This window comes from Eschrichtius robustus, chromosome 13, assembly GCF_028021215.1.
Source record: "Eschrichtius robustus isolate mEscRob2 chromosome 13, mEscRob2.pri, whole genome shotgun sequence".
NCBI classification, from domain to species: Eukaryota; Metazoa; Chordata; class Mammalia; order Artiodactyla; family Eschrichtiidae; genus Eschrichtius; species Eschrichtius robustus.
This window is the reverse complement of record NC_090836.1, coordinates 8145191-8165301: the sequence shown is the minus strand read 5'-3', so window position 1 is coordinate 8165301 and position 20111 is coordinate 8145191. Positions and strand designations below refer to the sequence as shown.

The 20111-nt window shown below is 39.5% G+C and overlaps 2 protein-coding genes across 4 annotated transcripts in view; one reads left to right on the top strand and one right to left on the bottom strand.

Moving 5' to 3' along the window:
• KLRG1 (killer cell lectin like receptor G1) overlaps window positions 1–20111 on the bottom strand; it is a 181243-nt gene that overhangs the window by 119052 nt on the left and 42080 nt on the right. The gene's annotated exons all lie outside the window — the stretch shown is intronic.
• Window positions 1–20111, top strand: part of LOC137775236 (alpha-2-macroglobulin-like) — a 31313-nt gene that overhangs the window by 7103 nt on the left and 4099 nt on the right. Inside the window, 10 exon segments of the mRNA XM_068560910.1 lie at window positions 2035–2118; window positions 2331–2507; window positions 2708–2805; window positions 3656–3811; window positions 4152–4226; window positions 4854–5000; window positions 5002–5035; window positions 5819–6042; window positions 12464–12682; window positions 12853–12980. Of these exon segments, the coding sequence (XP_068417011.1) occupies window positions 2035–2118; window positions 2331–2507; window positions 2708–2805; window positions 3656–3811; window positions 4152–4226; window positions 4854–5000; window positions 5002–5035; window positions 5819–6042; window positions 12464–12682; window positions 12853–12980 (1342 nt within the window).

The following is a 20111-nucleotide window of genomic DNA, read 5'->3' as shown; positions in this document are numbered from 1 at the left end:
ATCATTAGAGAAATGCAAATCAAAACTACAATGAGATATCATCTCACACCGGTCAGAATGGCCATCATCCAAAAATCTACAAACAATAAATGCTGGAGAGGGTGTGGAGAAAAGGGAACACTCTTGCACTGTTGGTGGGAATGTAAATTGATACAGCCACTATGGAGAACAGTATGGAGGTTCCTGAAAAAACTACAAATAGAACTACCATACGACCCAGCAATCCCACTACTGGGCATATACCCTGAGAAAACCATAATTCAAAAAGAGTCATGTACCAAAATGTTCATTGCAGCTCTAATTACAATAGCCAGGACATGGAAGCAACCTAAGTGTCCATCATCGGACGAATGGATAAAGAAGATGTGGCACATATATACAATGGAATATTGCTCAGCCATAAAAAGAAATGAAATGGAGGTATTTGTAGTGAGGTGGATGGAGTTAGAATCTGCCATACAGAGTGAAGTAAGTCAGAAAGAGAAAAACAAATACAGTATGCTAACACATATATATGGAATCTAAGGAAAAAGAAAAAAAAAGGTCATGAAGAACCTAGTGGCAAGACGGGAATAAAGACACAGACCTACTAGAGAATGGACTTGAGGATATGGGGAGGGGGAGGGGTAAGATGTGACAGGGTGAGAGAGTGGCATGTACATATATACACTACCAAATGTAAAATAGATGGCTAGTGGGAAGCAGCCGCATAGCACAGGGAGATCAGCTCGGTGCTTTGTGACCACCTAGAGGGGTGGGATAGGGAGGGTGGGAGGGAGGGAGACGTAAGAGGGAAGAGATATGGGAACATATGTATATGTATAACTGATTCACTTTGTTATAAAGCAGAAACTAACACACCATTGTAAAGCAATTATACTCCAATAAAGATGTTAAAAAAAAAAAAAGAAACTTTAAAGAGCAGAGGTGAGATAAAGTAAATGACTTTGCCACAAGTGACAAACTAGCATCATATTTACAAGTAGAAATTTGAGAAAATTGTTTCTACAATTATTGAAAGTTATAAAGAGTTTTTGTGTGAAAGGTGGAAGGTATTGAAGGGAGTCACTGGAGATTAATGAGATTTGTTTTTCTCTGAAATTCCTGAGAGTAGAATATAAAGGATATATTCTTACTACCTGGTCAGTTTTGGTTTTCTGAGGCTTCATCATTACAAACTAATCTACCTAGCACCCCTGCCACACACACCCATAACAAGGACTTCCATGAAAGTAATATCCTTGAGTAGCCACTACTGATATCACAGCAACAGAAAGAATTACCCTAGAACAGCAAAGAACCATATTTAGTTTATCTGTTTAGTTATTCTTACATGCTGGGTGTCTATTCATACGTCAGCTAAAACTTGAGGCCAAACAATGCATTATCTTCATATGGCTATAAAACATTTTAAGAAGGCTTCGAGGGCTTCCCTGGTGGCACAGTGGTTGAGAATCTGCCTGCCAATGCAGGGCACACGGGTTCGAGCCCTGGTCTGGGAAGATCTCACATGCCACGGAGCAACTAGGCCCATGGCCACAGTTACTGAGCCTGCGCGTCTGGAGCCTGTGCTCCGCAACAAGAGAGGCCGCGATAGTGAGAGGCCCGCGCACCGCGATGAAGAGTGGCCCCCGCTTGCCGCAACTAGAGAAAGCCCTCACACAGAAATGAAGACCCAACACAGCCATAAATAAATAAATAAATAAATAAACAGAGTAAACAATGCGTTTAAAAAAAAAAAAAAAGAGAAGGCTTCGATAAAAATAATCATATATCAGAGAAAACTCAGAGCCTTCTTTTAGATGGCTGCTGTGCAATCCAATGTTATGGATAATAAAAGTGGATAAGACATAGCTTGGCAAGCCACCCAGTACCAGGAAATGTAAATTTGCAATATTAAAGTCAGGGACATTTTCTGAGGAAGTAACAAGTCCAAGTTTAAGATGCATTCCCAAAACCACTGGCCCTAGAACTTTCCAGAAAAGTAGACATCACACATAATCCTCTTTGTATCTGATTTGTTTGTGTATCTAGATGTTGGGGTATCTGAAAAATTGTCCCTGAATCTCCCACCAAAGGTAGTGAAAGAATCAGCCAGAGCCTCTTTCTCTGTTTTGGGTGACTGAGTCACTCAGTCCCTGGAGAACGTGGGACAACCACCACTGCCATTCCCCCTACTTTTTTCAAATATAGCTTTTAACTGCACTTCAGCTTTTCAACTTCTTTCTCATACCTCTATATTTTCCTCAGTTGCTACTTGGTTTCCAGCATATCTGATCCAACATTCAAGTTATAATTCCTTGTTCTGACATCTCATCTTTCATTTCCAGGTGACATACTAGGTTCTGCCAAAAAACACACACAAAACCTTCTCCAGATGCCCTATGGCTGTGGAGAACAGAACATGGTCCTGTTTGCTCCTAATATCTATGTACTGAAATATCTGAATGAAACCCAACAACTGACTCAGGAGGTCAAATCCAAGGCCATTGGCCATCTCAATGCTGGTGAGTCCACTTTATTATTGTAGGTGTTCTCTCCACAAACAGGCGTGACATCCACTGGGCATGAAGAGCAGTGCTGTTGGTGGGTCCTTTGTGCCTGAGAGGCCAGGGCACGTCAGGGGCATCAGCTTGCCCATTTGGGAATCCTCTTTCTCTGATGTGCCACTGCTACTTCACGCGCCATCTGAAACCTTCCGTTCCAGGTTATCAGAGGCAGCTGAACTACAAACACAGAGGTGGCTCCTATAGTGCCTTTGGGAACCAACATGTCACAAAGGAAGGCAACACTTGGTAAGAAAAGGTCCTATAGGACAAACTTTGCACAAGCATAGCCACTCTTATTCCTCATGGAAACCCTACAACTTAGATATTATGAACCTCATTTTATAAAGGTAGAAATTTATACCTAGTGTTGTTAAGTAAATGTTTCTTGGTGGCACAAATAATAAATGGCAGAGTTGGGACTTGTCTCAAGGTTTATCTACCTTGACTCCCAAATGCATTTTTGATTCAACACAGTAATTAAGATGTACTTTCTCATGTCTAATACCATCATAAGTAAAAAAAAAATCTGACCACCTTAAGTTATTTTCCAGTACCCAGAGATGATAGAAACTGAGACTAGAAAAACTGCTGCCATTCTTTACACAACCCTGTATCAAAAAGTGCTGTTCCTCTGAGACAAAACACACAGGCAATTAATGAAAAGAGAGGTAATTAATGAAAAGGCAGTTGGTGGAAGGAGAGGGAAGGAAGGTTCAGGGGGGAGTATTTCACTTTTTGAAGATGGAAACATCACCAAGAGGTTAGTCCATATATCAGGGATGGCAGAAAAGAAGGTTTGTCTCATCTACAATAGAAAATCAGAGAGAGGGAGAAAACCTAGCATGAGAGTGCAAATGTCTGAGTCAATCACCTGAATAAGGAAGATGAAGCCTGAATCCTTGAAGCAATGAGAACGTGAACAAGGTAGTAAGGACCACTTGAAACCACTTTGTCCTGGAGGAACAAAGACAGATTCCCCAGCTCTAAGCACTCCGAACCCCTCATACTGACTCACGAGTGTGGAGGGGTCCCCGTGAAGCCTGGGCACTGAATGTGCTGCATGAAAACAAATGGCCTCATCAGCCCACTCTTCCTCCTCCATCAAGCTCACAGCCTTTGTTCTCAAGACCTTCGCCCAGCCTCGAGCCTTCATCTTCATTGATGCAGCCCACATTACCCAAGCCCTTACCTGGCTCTCTGAGAAGCAGAAGGGTGATGGCTGTTTCAGGAGTTCTGGGTCACTGCTCAACAGTGCCATTAAGGTGATTGCTTTTGTAAGCTAGTCTGAACCTCCTGACCTCACTATTCCATGGCAACCTGTCCAAGGGTGAAGGCACATAAGAAGGAGGCACATACGAATTCCTAAAGGAAAGGACTAGGAAGTACGGGAGAAGGTTAGGGTGGGAGAATAAACCCACGTACCACTGAGGTAAAAGAAATGGAATCTCAGTTGAGAGTAGCACTTTGTACGGTGGGGAGAGATGTATATGAGAACTTCCCAGGGACCATGCAAGAGAAAGGACTGACCATGAGGAGAGGAGATATCTTCAAAAGGTTTCCTGAAGTGGAAATAATCTCTCTTTCCCTCCCTTGTACTTACAGGGTGGAGTGGACGACGAAGTGACCCTCTCTGCCTATATTGCCATGGCCCTTCTGGAGATTCCACTCCCTGTCACTGTAGGCACCACATCACTTCCTCAGCTTCCCAGACCACCATGAAACCATTGCCCTATTGTGCTAATAATACTCCTCTCAAAGCCCAGTGACAGCTTTCCTTCTGCTCAATGCTGATGCATCTGCCACAGTCATAGAGACTCCAAATGACCCATCAAGAAGGATTCATTTGTTCAGTAAAGACCTGGACTATGTGCCAAAGCTAATCCTAAAACACATGGCCTCTAGCCCTGCCCTTATCAGTTTATTTTACTTAGAAAGTAATTTTTTAAAGAGTGATTTCTATTATGTTGTGTGGTTTTTTACAATCAAAAAAAAAAAAAAAAAGAGCGAGGGACTTCCCTGGCAGTCCAGTGGTTAGGACTCTGAGCTCTCACTGATGAGGGCCCGGGTTCAACCCCTCGTCCGGGAACTAAAATCCCACAAGCTGCGTGGTGTGGCCAGAAAAAAAACAAACAAACAGTGATTTCTAAAAAGATGATCAGGAGATGGTTAGATAAAGCCATTTGATCTAATTTTTTTTATTTGAAAAGCACTGGTCCCACATATCTTACTGTCTTTATGTTTGTTCTGGGATATGCCAGGACCCCTTTCCACGTAACTCAGGATACTATTGCTCTCCCTTCACAGCACCCTGTTGTCCACAAGGCCCTGGTCTGCCTCGAATCAGCCTAGAAAAGAACACAGGCAGAGGCCCGAGGCAGCCACGTCTACACCAGGGCACTGTTGGCCTATGCTTTTGCCCTGGCAGGTGACCAGGCCAAAAGGAGAGAGTTAACTGAAATCACTTGATGAGGAAGCAATAAAAGAAGGTGAGAGCACACATCAAGCTGTTCTTCCTATCCACTTCCACTGAATAGAAAAGGGGAAGAATATTGAATTCCTGAAAATAACCTCCTTTTTGGTCTATACCACTACAAATGCTGACATTTTTATGCAGACTAATCCATTAAGAGATTAATGCTCCTTTTACACACAAATCTTCCCTGGAATTTCTGTTATAGAGAAAACAAGATAGATAAAAGTAACATCACAGAGTGAATTGGAGGGGGGGTGTTCAGTCTCCCTTCATTTACAAAGACAAACATAGTTGACATTTATACTTTTCTTTATGGTAAATGAATGTGTATCAGGGTGAGGAGAAGCTACTAAGCACCATAGCAAAGACAATGTCATCCATAATTACAACTTCCATGTTACTGTTTCTAATACAACTCTCTGAAATAAGATGGAAGATTTTATATTTTATCTCAAAAAAAACCTAAACAATGACCAAATCATTTTAGATTGGGAGCAAAGGAACCAACAAGTGAGGAAATCATGTCTGACTTTTCACCACCAGCTCTACCAGAACAACACTTGAGAAAGTAGTTCAGTTCACATCTTATAAATTTCTGTCCTCAATATTTCCCTCGACCACACTAGACCATAGCCAAGTTCAGATTTTTACTCAGAAATAAGAGATCTAGGGATATTATGATTGAAGTAAAAAACTTACTTCAGCTTTTGCTACATTTATTTCTTACTAAATATAAACACACTGTCATACATTAAACACCAATAGCTTTCATTCTTTCTCTATTCTTATCCTTAAGACAACGCAATGCACTGGGAGCAACCTCAGAAACCCAAGGCACCAGTGGAGGATCTTTACGAACCCCAGGCTCCCTCTGCTGAAGTGGAGATGACAGCCTATGTGCTCCTCGCTTACCTCACGGCCCAGCCTGCCCTGACCTCGGAGGACCTGACCCCCCCCACGCACATCGTGAAGTGGATCTCAAAGCAGCAGAACTCCCACGGGGGCTTCTCCTCCACCCAGGTGTGTGGTTCCCCTTTCGGTTAGGGTGCAGCTGGGAGGCTTGAACAACAGACAAATCTGTAGTGACAAGAGCAAGGAAAAGGGAGAAGAGGACGTGAAATGAGGGAAAGGATATCTGTTATCATTTTGAGTCTGTAGGAAATAAGGAAAAGAGTCTAAAACATTTCCCAAAATAAATTGTCCTAATCCCTGTGCTAGCGAACTAGAGTTCTCTTTATACCTCACTTTGTACCACACCACATTTTGCTCAGAAACCACAACCTTAATTTACGGACAATGTCTAAAATTCTGGAAAGTCTAGAAACCTAGAAGCAGACCCTTAAACTGAACCAGAGAGGTTAATTGCCTAAAATAAGATGTACGAACAAAAGGGGCTCACCCACGTCTTTCTGTCCCACTGCACCAGCTAGCCTCTCCTTTCCCTCCCCTCTTGACAGACTCTCCTAATTTTACTTACAAACAGATCCTAAAGGGAAAACCGTTTTCCTCTACCCTTAACACTTCTGACAGTAACAACCTGGAGTTAGCATAAACCTCACAGGCTCAGTCCCACAAGACTGCCCCTCACTCCCGGTGCCAGTCACCGGTCCAGGCCTCCTGTACTTCAGACCAACCAGCTATAATTTAGGGGTTCCCACAACCCCCTCTTGAGGTTGATAATTTGCTAGAATGGCTCCCAGAACTCAGGAAAGCACTTTACTTACTAATACCAGTCTATTATAAAGGATGCAATTCAGGAACAGCAAAATGAAGGAGATGCCCGGGGCGAGGTTTGTGGGAAGGGGTGCACAGCTTCCATGCCCTCTCTGGGCACACCACCCTCCCAGCACCTCCACCTGTTCACCAACCTGGAAGCTCACTGAACCCCTTTGTTTAGGGTTTTTGTGGAGGTCCCATTACATAGGCATGGCTGATTAAATCACTGACCACTGGTCAATCCCAAGCCCCTCTCCAATCCCCAGAGGTAGAGGGTGGGTAGTAGGAGGGGGGTTGAGCCTGAAAGTTCCAATCCTCTAATCATGTGGCTAGTTCCTCTGGCAACCATCCCCCATCCTCCGAGAGTCACTTCATTGGCATACAAAAAGAAACTCATCACTCCAAAGACTTCAAGGGTCCTAGAAATTCTTGTATCAGGATCCAGGGGCAGAGACCAAATACATATTTCTTATTATGCCACAGAACTTCTTTGAGTTTTCTTAAAAGTAACACAAACTCATGCTTCCCTTCTCCATTCTCTACATGTGGGTTCAATCAGGACCATAAACCATTAACTTTAATCGTCCAGCCACATCCAGCCGTATCAAATATTATTTCTAAAGAAACACATCTAACGTAATACCTTGTAATTTCCACTCTCAGTATTCTGAGTGTACATTGAAGAACTTATCTTCACAGAAATTTGGTGAAATGGTAGACTCTTCTAAAAGATAAATAAAATATAGAGAAGCAAAATCTCAATGACCGGTGCGCCACCCTGGTTTGCAACTCACTTCATTGTCTCTCTCGTCCCTCTGAAATGGATAATCTTCATTTTGATGTTAAAATACCCTCTTCATGTTTGTTTTCTCTTCCTTTCAGTCCCATTGTCCAAAAGACAGTGTCAAGACTCATTTTTTTATAAATTTATTAATTTATTTTATATTTTATTTTTGGCTGCATTGGGTCTTTGTTGCTGCGCATGGGCTTTCTCTAGTTGCAGCAAGCAGTGGCTTCTCTTGTTGTGGAGCATAGGCTCTAGGCGTGCAACTTCAGTACTTGTGGCTCATGGGCTCAGTACTGTGGCTCCCAGGCTCTAGAGCACAGGCTCAGTAGTTGTGGTGCATGGGCTTAGTTGCTCCACGGCATGTGGGATCTTCCTGGACCAGGAATCTAATCCATGTCCCCTGCATTGGCAGGCGGACTCCCAACCACTGCACGACCAGGGAAGTCCTGAGACTCATTTTTAATAAGAAGAAAGAAGGAGTTCTAAAAGAGAGATCTTCTGGGGCATGAAGTACATTCTAATAGAATGGTATCAATAGAGAAATAATCCACAGGAAAGACTGGAATTAAAAAGTTTTTCCTTTTATTTGATCAGAGTGCAGATCATAGACTAATAACTATTGACTGCCTTGGTGTCTCTGGAAGGCACATCAAAAGTAGACATTTAAAACACACCACCAGACATGGTCCTGCCCACCAGAAAGAAAAGATCCAGCCTCATCCACCAGAACACAGACACCAGTCCCCTCCACCAGGAAGCCTACACAACCCACTGAACCAGCCTTACCCACTGGGGGCAGACACCAAAAACAACAGGAACTACGAACCTGCAACCTGCGAAAAGGAGACCCCAAACATAGTAAGTAGAGCAAATTGAGAAGACAGAGAAATACACAGCAGATGAAGGAGCAAAGTAAGAACCCAACAGACCAAACAAATGAAGAGAAAATAGGCAGTCTATCTGAAAAAGAATTCAGAGTAATGATAGTAAAGATGATCCAAAATCTTGGAAATAGAATGGAGAAAACACAATAAATGTTTAACAGGGACCTAGAAGAATTGAAAAGCAAACAAACAATGATGAACAACACAATAAAAGAAATTTAAAATTCTCTGGAAGGAATCAATAGCAGAATAACTGAGGCAGAAGAACGGATAAGTGACCTGGAATATAAAATAGTGGAAATAACAACCACCCAGCAGAATAAAGAGAAAAGAATAAAAAGAATTGAGGACAGTCTCAGAGACTGCTGAAACAACATTAAATGCACCAACATTCGAATTATAGGGGTCCCAGAAGAAGAAGAGAAAAAGAAAGGGACTGAGAAAATATTTGAAGAGATTATAGTTGAAAACTTCCCTAATATGGGAAAGGAAATAGTCAGTCAAGTCCAGGAAGTGCAGAGAGTCCCATACAGGATAAATCCAAGGAGAAACACACCAAGATACATATTAATCAAACTATCAAACTTAAGTACAAAGAAAAAATATTAAAAAGAGCAAGGGAAAAGCAACAAATAACATACAATGGAATCCCCATAAGGTTAACAGCTGATCTTTCAGCAGAAACTCTGTAAGCCAGAAGGGAGTGGCAGGACATATTTAAAGTGATGAAAGGGAAAAACCTACAACCGAGATTACTCTACCCAGCAAGGATCTCATCCAGATTCAATGGAGAAATTAAAACCTTTACAGACAAGCAAAAGTTAAGAGAATTCAGCACCACCAAACCAGCTTTACAACAAATGCTAAAGCAATTTCTCTAGGCAGGAAACACAAGAGAAAGAAAAGACCTACAAAAACAAACCCAAAACAATAAAGAAAACGGTAATAGGAACATACATATCAATAATTACTTCAAATGTAAATGGATTAAATGCTCCAACCAAAAGACACAGACTGGCTGAATGGATACAAAAACAAGACCCATGTATATGATGTCTACAAGAGACCCACTTCAGACCTAGGGACACATACAGACTGAAAGTGGGGGGATGGAAAAAAATATTCCATGCAAATGGAAATCAAAAGAAAGCTAGAGTAGCAATTCTCATAGCAGATAAAATAGACTTTAAAATAAAGAGTATTACAAGAGACAAAGAAGGACATTACATAATGATCAAGGGATCAATCCAAGAAGAAGATATAACAATTGTAAATATTTATGCACCCAACATAAGAGCACCTCAATACATAAGGCAAATGTTAACAGCCATAAAAGGGGAAATCAACAGTAACACAATAATAGTAGTGGACTTTAACACCCCACTGTCACCAATGGACAGATCATCCAAAATGAAAATAAATAAGGAAACACAAGCTTTAAATGACACATTAAACAAGAAAGACTTAATTGATATTTACAGGACATTCCATGCAAAAACAACAGAATACACTTTCTTCTCAAGTGCTCATGGAACATTCTCCAAGATAGATCATATCCTGGGTCACAAATCAAGCCTTGGTAAATTTAAGAAAATTGAAATCATATCAAGTATCTTTTCCTACCACAATGCTATGAGATTAGATATCAATTACAGGAAAGAAAGTGTAAAAAATACAAACACATGGAGGCTAAACAATACACTACTAAATAACCAAGAGATCACTGAAGATATCAAAGAGGAAATCAGAAAATACCTAGAAAAAATGACAATGAAAGCACAACAACCCAAAACCTATGGGATGCAGCAAAAGCAGTTCTAAGAGGGAAGTTTATAGCAATACAAGCCTACCTCAAGAAACAGGAAATATCTTGAATAAACAACCTAACTTGCACCTAAAGCAATTAGAGAAAGAAGAACAAAAAAACCCCAAAGTTAGCAGAAGGAAAGAAATCATAAAGATCAGATCAGAAATAAATGAAAAAGAAATGAAGGAAATAATACCAAAGATCAATAAAACTAAAAGCTGGTTCTTTGAGAAGATAAACAAAATTCATAAACCATTAGCCAGATTCATCAAGAAAAAAAGGGAGAAGACTCAAATCAATAAAATCAGAAATGAAAAAGGAGAAGTTACAACAGACACCGCAGAAATACAAGGCATCCTAAGAGACTACTACAAGCAACTTTATGCCAATAAAATGGACAACCTGGAAGAAATGGACAAATTCTTAGAAAGGTATAACCTTCCAAGACTGAACCAGGAAGAAACAGAAAATATGAACAGACCAATCACAAGCACTGAAATTGAAACTGTGATTAAAAATCTTCCAACAAACAAAAGCCCAGGACCAGATGGCTTCACAGGCGAATTCTATCAAACATTTAAAGAAGAGCCAACACCTATCCTTCTCAAACTCTTCCAAAATATAGCAGAGGGAGAAACACTCCCACACAAGATCCTTTTTGACCCAGCTCCTAGAGAAATGGAAATAAAAACAAAAATAAACAAATGGGACCTAATGAAACTTTAAAGCTTTTGCACAGCAAAGGAAACCATAAACAAGATGAAAAGACAACCCTCAGAATGGGAGAAAATATTTGCAAATGAAGTAATGGACAAAGGATTAATCTCCAAAATATACAAGCAGCTCATGCAGCTCAATATCAGAAAAACAAACAACCCAATCCAAAAATGGGCAGAAGACCTAAATAGACGTTTCTCCAAAGAAGATATACAGGTTGCCAACAAACACATGAAAGAATGCTCAATATCATTAATCATTAGAGAAATGCAAATCAAAACTACAATGAGGTATCACCTCACACCAGTCAGAATGGCCATCATCAGAAAAATCTACAAACAATAAATGCTGGAGAGGGTGTGGAGAAAAGGGAACTCTCCTGCACTGTTGGTGGGAATGTTAATTGATACAGCCACTATGGAGAACAGTATGGACGTTCCTTGAAAAACTAAAAATAGAACTACCATACGACCCAGCAATCCCACTACTGGGCATATACCCTGAGAAAACCATAATTCAAAAATAGCAATGTACCACATTGTTCATTGCAGCTCTATTTACAATAGCCAGGACATGGAAGCAACCTAAGTGTCCATCAACAGATGAATGCATAAAGAAGATGTGGCATATATATACAATGGAATATCATTCAGCCATAAAGAGAAACGAAATTGAATTATTTGTAGTGAGGTGGATGGATTTAGAGTCTGTCCTACAGAGTGAAGTAAGTCAGAAAGAGAAAAACAAATACTGTATGCTAACACATGTATATGGAATCTAAAAAAAATAAAAATGGTTCTGAAGAACCTAGGGGCAGGACAGGAATAAAAACGCAGACGTAGAGAATGGACTTGAGGACACAGGGAGAGGGAAGGGTAAGCTGGGACGAAGTGAGAGAGTGGCATGGACATATATACACCACCAAATGTAAAATAGATAGCTAGTGGGAAGCAGCCGCATAGCACAGGGAGATCAGCTGGTGCTTTGTGACCACCTAGAGGGGTGGGATAGGGAGGGTGGGAAGGAGACACAAGAGGGAGGGGACATGGGGATAAATGTATACGTATAGCTGATTCACTTTGTGATACAGCAGAAACTAACTCACCATTGTAAAGCAATTATACTCCAATAAAGCTGTTAAAAATCAATTAATTAATTAATTTTTAAAAAGTACATGTTTGGTAACGAGAGAGAGCAAGACTATAGTTTTGTGGGAAGAGATGGTGGGTGTCACAGGCAGAGAAAGAGGAATAGCAAATACCAGGCAATGAGCCTGATTCATATATAAATTTCCCACTTGCTGTGAGAGAATTTGCTTGCTCTAGTGCAAGCTGTATACAGAAATTATGTAAAATTTAGATTCTGAGATATATCAAAGATTGAAATCAGTCTTGGAATTAAGATCCCAGAATTCAAATAATGAGGGAGAAAATTTCATGACACCTTTGTAATAGTAAAAATGAACTTTGGGAAGAACCCAAGGCCCCAAAAGTTGACCCTATCCTGGATTTTCACACACATCTCTTCCAGGACACAGTTGTGGCTCTCCATCCTTTGTCCAGATACGGAGCAGCCATCTTTGCCAGAACTGGGAAGGCAGCACAGGTGACCATCCAGTCTTCAGGGACATATTCCACAAAATTCAAAGTGGACAACACCAACCGCCTGTTACTACAGCAGGTCTCGTTACCAGACATTCCCGGGGAGTACAGCATAAATGTGTCAGGGGAAGCATGTGTGTATATTCAGGTAAGGCTCTTGGGGAAAGTTGGAGAGATTCAACTGTAAACCCTCCTTCTGAAAATGGAAACTATTTATTCTTACTTGGGCTGTGAAAGCAAAAATCAGGAGAAATGAAATTGTGACAGACCGAAGGATCCTGTGGAGTGGAAACTATTTTTATTCATAATGTTTCACAGACAGCTCTGAAATACAATGTCTTCTTGGAGAAGAAGGAATCTGCATTCAATCTACATGTACAGACAATACTCCAAACTTGTGACGGACTCAAAGCCCACACAAGCTTCCAAATCTCACTGGAAGTCAGGTAAGAATACCTGTCTCTGTTATCTACTTCTGAAAATATTAGCTGCCTAGTACTCTTGAGTACATAGATTCAAAACGACCTAAAGTTATCCTCTTCACTAACTTTTTGCCTTGTCAATGAAAAAAAAAAAACAAAAGAATGTCTTCACCAACGTGGAAAATGAAGAATTTATAGTGTTATGAGCTCAATTTGTCTGCCTCCAGGATTATTTTATTACCCACAACTATTGTTAAAGAATAAATAATTCCTTTCAATAATACTTTAACATGGGATCTTTCTTCCTTATCTCTAAAGGAAAGGCTTTCTAGTCTTTTAAAATTTCATGTTTCTAGAGAGAAAGAATTCACAATTCAATAACACTCTTCCGAGCTTTACTTGGAATAGAACAAGTGACTGATTATAATGACAAATCTAATGAGTCTCAGATGAAAAGAAAAAATAATATTCTCAATTTGGTTTATCATCAATAGACAAATAAGTTAAATGTACTTCATAAAAGCAAGATATGTTAATTAAGCAAAAATAAAAAATACACTCAAGTAGCTACAGTGAATATAAATACAGACTGGGTCTCTTACCTAAAGGAATCTTATAGTCTAGTTGTGAAGATAATTTTCAAATAAAAAAATGATAATCATTAATCTAAAATGTATGAGTTGCAAAGATGTAGCATATACCAGAGATTCTAAAATCTGATTATTGTCCTTTGCAAAATTTGTTTAAAAATGCATATTGCCAGGTCCCACCCTCAGAGATTTAATTCAGTATTTCTGGAGCTGTGCTCAGGTATCCACTTTTTTTTGGGGGGGGGGTTGTAATTTATTTTTGTAATTTATTTATTTATTTTTTTTACACACACACACACACACACACACACACACACACACACACACTGTATTTTATTTTTACAAGAGATAAATAGACTGACACCAAGCATTGTACATGGATGGCCACAACAAAAGCAACAATGATTGCAATTCCCAAACATGAAACACACTCATACTATGTCATAATATTGACATTCAGTCCAGTAATCCTCCACTGTAACAGCTGCTTTACTTTGCAGTGAAAATCGATTTGTATGTTCTTTGCCTCTGAGTCCTTGTGGGATTTTTTTTTTTTTAATTCAGACAGAAAGTCACAAAAATTATACTTATCATCATCAGTTCACTCAGTCCCATGTAATTAATTTTTTTTTCATCTTGATCTTTTGTTAGCACTTTTATGAGTTCATCAGTTTTTCATTAGAGTTCTGAAAATGCTTATTCATTCAGTTCAGCAGTACAGTCAGTTACCAGAAACCTGTACTTGTCAGAGTCTTTTCCATGAATTTCTTGAAGATGAAACCCTTTTATAGGAACATATTTGCAAAAGCATCAGAGTACACCCAGAACTGTCTGTAAATGACAAAAGACTTAAAAATGACCACAGTTAAAGATTTGATGAAAGTTCATAATAATGCAGTTGACAAGAAAATTAGTTATTTCTGAGATATACATTTTTTTTTTAAATTTTTATTTACTTATTTATTTATTTATGGCTGTGTTGGGTCTTCGTTTCTGTGCGAGGGCTTTCTCTAGTTGCGGCAAGTGGGGGCCACTCTTCATCACAGTGCGCGGGCCTCTCATTATCGCCGCCTCTCTTGTTGTGGAGCACAGGCTCCAGACGCGCAGGCTCAGTAATTATGGCTCACGGGCCTAGTTGCTCCGCGGCATGTGGGATCCTCCCCGACCAGGGCTCGAACCCGTGTCCCCTGCACTGGCAGGCAGATTCTCAACCACTGCGCCACCAGGGAAGCCCCTGAGATATACATTTTAAAGTAATAACTAGGATTATGACTTATAACATTATACCAGAACATACAAGATTTTTAGAAATTTCATGTAATGTCTGAAATGTTTATATTAACATATTTCCATACAAATAACCCAATGAAAGTTTAGTATTAGTTGTTTCGTTTGTTTGCTTTTTTTATACTGCATGTTCTTATTAGGCATCAATTTTATACACATCAGTGTATACATGTCAATCCCAATCGCCCAATTCCGCACACCACCATCCCCAGCTCACCGCAGTTTTCCCCCCTTGGTGTCGATATGTCCGCTCTCTACATCTGTGTCTCAACTTCTGCCCTGCAAACCGGCTCATCTGTACCATTTTTCTAGGTTCCACATACATGCGTTAATATACGATATTTGTTTTTCTCTTTCTGACTTACTTCACTCTGTATGACAGTCTCTAGATCCATCCACGTCTCAACAAATGACTCAATTTCGTTCCTTTTTATGGCTGAGTAATATTCCATTGTATATACGTACCACAACTTCTTTATCCATTCGTCTGTTGATGGGCATTTAGGTTGCTTCCATGACCTGGCTATTGTAAATAGTGCTGCAATGAAAATTCGGGTGCATGTGTCTTTTTGAATTATGGTTTTCTCTGGGTAAATGCCCAGTAGTGGGATTGCTGGGTCATATGGTAGTTCTGTTTATAGTTTTTTAAGGAACCTCCATATTGTTCTCCATAGTGGCTGTATCAATTTACATTCCCACCAACAGTGCAAGAGGGTTCCCTTTTCTCCACACCCTCTCCAGCATTTGTTGTTTGTAGATTTTCTGATGATGCCCATTCTAACTGGTGTGAGGTGATACCTCATTGTAGTTTTGATTTGCATTTCTCTAATAATAAGTGATGTTGAGCAGCTTTTCATGTGCTTCGTGGCCGTCTGTAGGTCTTCTTTGGAGAAATGTCTATTTAGGTCTTCTGCCCATTTTTGGATTGGGGTGTTTGTTTCTTTAATATTGAGCTGCATGAGCTGTTTATATATTTTGGAGATTAATCCTTTGTCCGTTGATTCGTTTGCAAATATTTTCTCCCATTCTGAGGGTTGTCTTTTCGTCTTGTTTATGGTTTCCTTTGCTGTGCAAAAGCTTTGAAGTTTCATTAGGTCCCATTTGTTTATTTTTGGTTTTATTTCCATTACTCTAGGAGGTGGATCAAAAAAGATCTTGCTGTGATTTATGTCAAAGAGTGTTCTTCCTATGTTTTCCTCTAAGAGTTTTATAGCGTCCGGTCTTACATTTAGGTCTCGAATCCATTTTGAGTTTATTTTTGTGTACGGTGTTAGGGAGTATTCTCATTTCATTCTTTTACATGTAGCTGTCCAGTTTTCCCAGCACCACTTATTGAAGAGACTGTCTTTTCTCCATTGTATATCTTTGCCTCCTTTGTCATAGATTAGTTGACCATAGGTGCGTGGGTTTATCTCTGGGCTTTCTATCTTGTTCCATTGATCTACGTTTCTGTTTTTGTGCCAGTACCATATTGTCTTGATTACTGTAGCTTTGTAGTATAGTCCAAAGTCAGGGAGTCTGATTCCTCCAGCTCCGTTTTTTTCCCTCAAGACTGCTTTGGCTATTCGGGGTCTTTTGTGTCTCCATACAAATTTTAAGATGATTTGTTCTAGCTCCATAAAAAATGCCATTGGTAATTTGATAGGGATTGCATTGAATCTGTAGATTGCTTTGGGTAGTATAGTCATTTTCACAATATTGATTCTTCCAATCCAAGAACATGGTATATCTCTCCATCTGTTGGTATCATCTTTAATTTCTTTCATCAGTGTCTTATAGTTTTCTGCATACAGGTCTTTGGTCTCCCTAGGTAGGTTTATTCCTAGGTATTTCATTCTTTTTGTTGCAATGGTAAATGGGAGTGTTTCCTTAATTTCTCTTTCAGGTTTTTCATCATTAGTGTATAGGAATGCAAGAGATTTCTGTGCATTAATTTTGTATCCTGCAACTTTACCATATTCATTAATTAGCTCTAGCAGTTTTCTGGTGGCAGTTTTAGGATTCTCTACATATGGTATCATGTCATCTGCAAACAGTGACAGTTTTACTTCTTCTTTTCCAATTTGTATTCCTTTTATTTCTTTTTCTTCTCTGATTGCCATGGCTAGGACTTCCAGAACTATGTTGAACAATAGTGGTGAGAGTGGACATCCTTGTCTCGTTCCTGATCTTAGAGGAAATGCTTTCAGTTTTTCACCATTGAGAATGATGTTTGCTGTGGGTTTGTCATATATGGCCTTTATTATGTTGAGGTAGGTTCCCTCTATGCCCACTTTCTGGAGAGTTTTTATCATAAATGGGTGTTGAATTTTGTCAAAAGCTTTTTCTGCATCTATTGAGATGATCATATGGTTTTTATTCTTCAATTTGTTAATATGGTGTATCACATTGATTGATTTGCGTATATTGAATAATCCTTGCATCCCTGGGATAAATCCCACTTGACCGTGGTGTATGATCCTTTCAATGTGTTGTTGGATTCTGTTTGCTAGTATTTTGTTGAGGATTTTTGCATCTATATTCATCAGTGATATTGGTCTGTAATTTTCTTTTTTTGTAGCGTCTTTGTCTGGTTTAGGTATCAGGGTGATGGTGGCCTCATAGAATGAGTTTGGGAGTGTTCCTTCCTCTGCAATTTTTTGGAAGAGTTTGAGAAGGATAGGTGTTAGCTCTTCTCTAAATGTTTGATAGAATTCACCTGTGAAGCCATCTGGTCCTGGGCTTTTGTTTGTTGGAAGATTTTTAATCACAGTTTCAATTTCAGTGCTTGTGATTGGTCTGTTCATATTTTCTGTTTCTTCCTGGTTCAGTCTTGGAAGGTTATACCTTTCTAAGAATTTGTCCATTTCTTCCAGGTTGTCCATTTTATTGGCATAAAGTTGCTTGTAGTAGTCTCTTAGGATGCCTTGTATTTCTGCGGTGTCTGTTGTAACTTCTCCTTTTTCATTTCTGATTTTATTGATTTGAGTCCTCTCCCTCTTTTTCTTGATGAGTCTGGCTAATGGCTTATCAATTTTGTTTATCTTCTCAAAGAACCAGCTTTTAGTTTTGTTGATCTTCGCTACTGTTTTCTTTGTTTCTATTTCATTTATTTCTGCTCTGATCTTTATGATTTCTTTCCTTCTGCTAACTTTGGGTTTTGTTTGTTCTTCTTTCTCTAGTTTCTTTAGGTGTAAGGTTAGATTGTTTACTTGAGATTTTTCTTGTTTCTTTAGGTAGGCTTGTATAGCTATAAACTTCCCTCTTAGAACCGCTTTTGCTGCATCCCATAGGTTTTGGGTCGTCGTGTTTTCATTGTCATTTGTCTCTAGGTATTTTTTGATTTCCTCTTTGATTTCTTCAGTGATCTCTTGGTTATTTAGTAACGTATTGTTTAGCCTCCATGTGTTTGTCTTTTTTACGTTTTCTTCCCTGTAATTCATTTCTAATCTCATAGCGTTGTGGTCAGAAAAGATGCTTGATATGATTTCAATTTTCTTAAATTTACTGAGGCTTGATTTGTGACCCAAGATGTGATCTATCCTGCAGAATGTTCCGTGCGCACTTGAGAAGAACGTGTAATCTGCTGTTTTTGGATGGAATGTCCTATAAATATCAATTAAATCTATCTGGTCTATTGTGTCATTTAAAGCTTCTGTTTCCTTATTTATTTTCATTTTGGATGATCTGTCCATTGGTGTAAGTGAGGTGTCAAAGTCCCCCACTATTATTGTGTTACTGTCAATTTCCTCTTTTATAGCTGTTAGCAGTTGCCTTATGTATTGAGGTGCTCCTATGTTGGGTGCATATATATTTATAATTGTTATATCTTCTTCTTGGATTGATCCCTTGATCATTATGTACTGTCCTTCTTTGTCTCTTGTAACATTCTTTATTTTAAAGTCTATTTTATCTGATATGAGTATAGCTACTCCAGCTTTCTTTTGATTTCCATTTGCATGGAATATCTTTTTCCATCCCCTCACTTTCAGTCTGTATGTGTCCCTAGGTCTAAAGTGGGTCTCTTGTAGACAGCATATATATGGGTCTTGTTTTTGTATCCATTCAGCAAGCCTGTGTCTTTTGGTTGGAGCATTTAATCCATTCACGTTTAAGGTAATTATCGATATGTATGTTCCTATGACCATTTTCTCAATTGTTTTGGGTTTGTTTTTGTAGGTCCTTTTCTTCTCTTGTGTTTCCCACTTAGAGAAGTTCCTTTAGCATTTGTTGTAGAGCTGGTTTGGTGGTGCTGAATTCTCTTAGCTTTTGCTTGTCTGTAAAGCTTTTGATTTCTCCATCAAATCTAAATGAGATCCCTGCTGGGTGGAGTAATCTTGGTTGTAGGTTCTTCCCTTTCATCACTTTAAGTATATCATGCCACTCCCTTCTGGCTTGTAGAGTTTCTGCTGAGAAATCAGCTGTTAACCTTATGGGAGTTCCCTTGTATGTTATTTGTCGTTTTTCCCTTGCTGCTTTCAATAATTTTTCTTTGTCTTTAATTTTTGCCACTTTGATTACTATGTGTCTCGGCGTGTTTCTCCTTGGGTTTATCCTGTATGGGACTCTCTGCGCTTCCTGGACTTGGGTGGCTATTTCCTTTCCCATGTTAGGGAAGTTTTCGACTATAATCTCTTCAAATATTTTCTCTGGTCCTTTCTCTCTCTCTTCTCCTTCTGGGACGCCTATAATGCGAATGTTGTGGCATTTAATGTTGTCCCAGAGGTCTCTTAGGCTGTCTTCATTTCTTTTCATTCTTTGTCTTTAGTCTGTTCCGCAGCAGTGAATTCCACCATTCTGTCTTCCAGGTCACTTATCCATTCTTCTGCCTCAGTTATTCTGCTATTGATTCCTTCTAGTGTAGTTTTCATTTCAGTTATTGTATTGGTCATCTCTGTTTGTTTGTTCTTTAATTCTTCTAGGTCTTTGTTAATCATTTCTTGCATCTTCTCAATCTTTGCCTCCATTCTTATTCCGAGGTCCTGGATCATCTTCACTATCATTATTCTGAATTCTTTTTCTGCAAGGTTGCCTATCTCCACTTCATTTAGTTGTTTTTCTGGGGTTTTTTCTTGTTCCTTCGTCTGGTATATAGCCCTCTGCCTGTTCATCTTGTCTATCTATCTGTAACTGTGGTTTTTGGTCCACAGGCTGCAGGATTGTAGTTTTTCTTGCTTCTGCTGTCTGCCCTCTGGTGGTTGAGGCTATCTAAGAGGCTTGATGGGAGGCTCTGGTGGTGGGTAGAGCTGACTGTTGCTGTGGCGGTCAGAGCTCCGTAAAACTTTAATCCACTTGACTG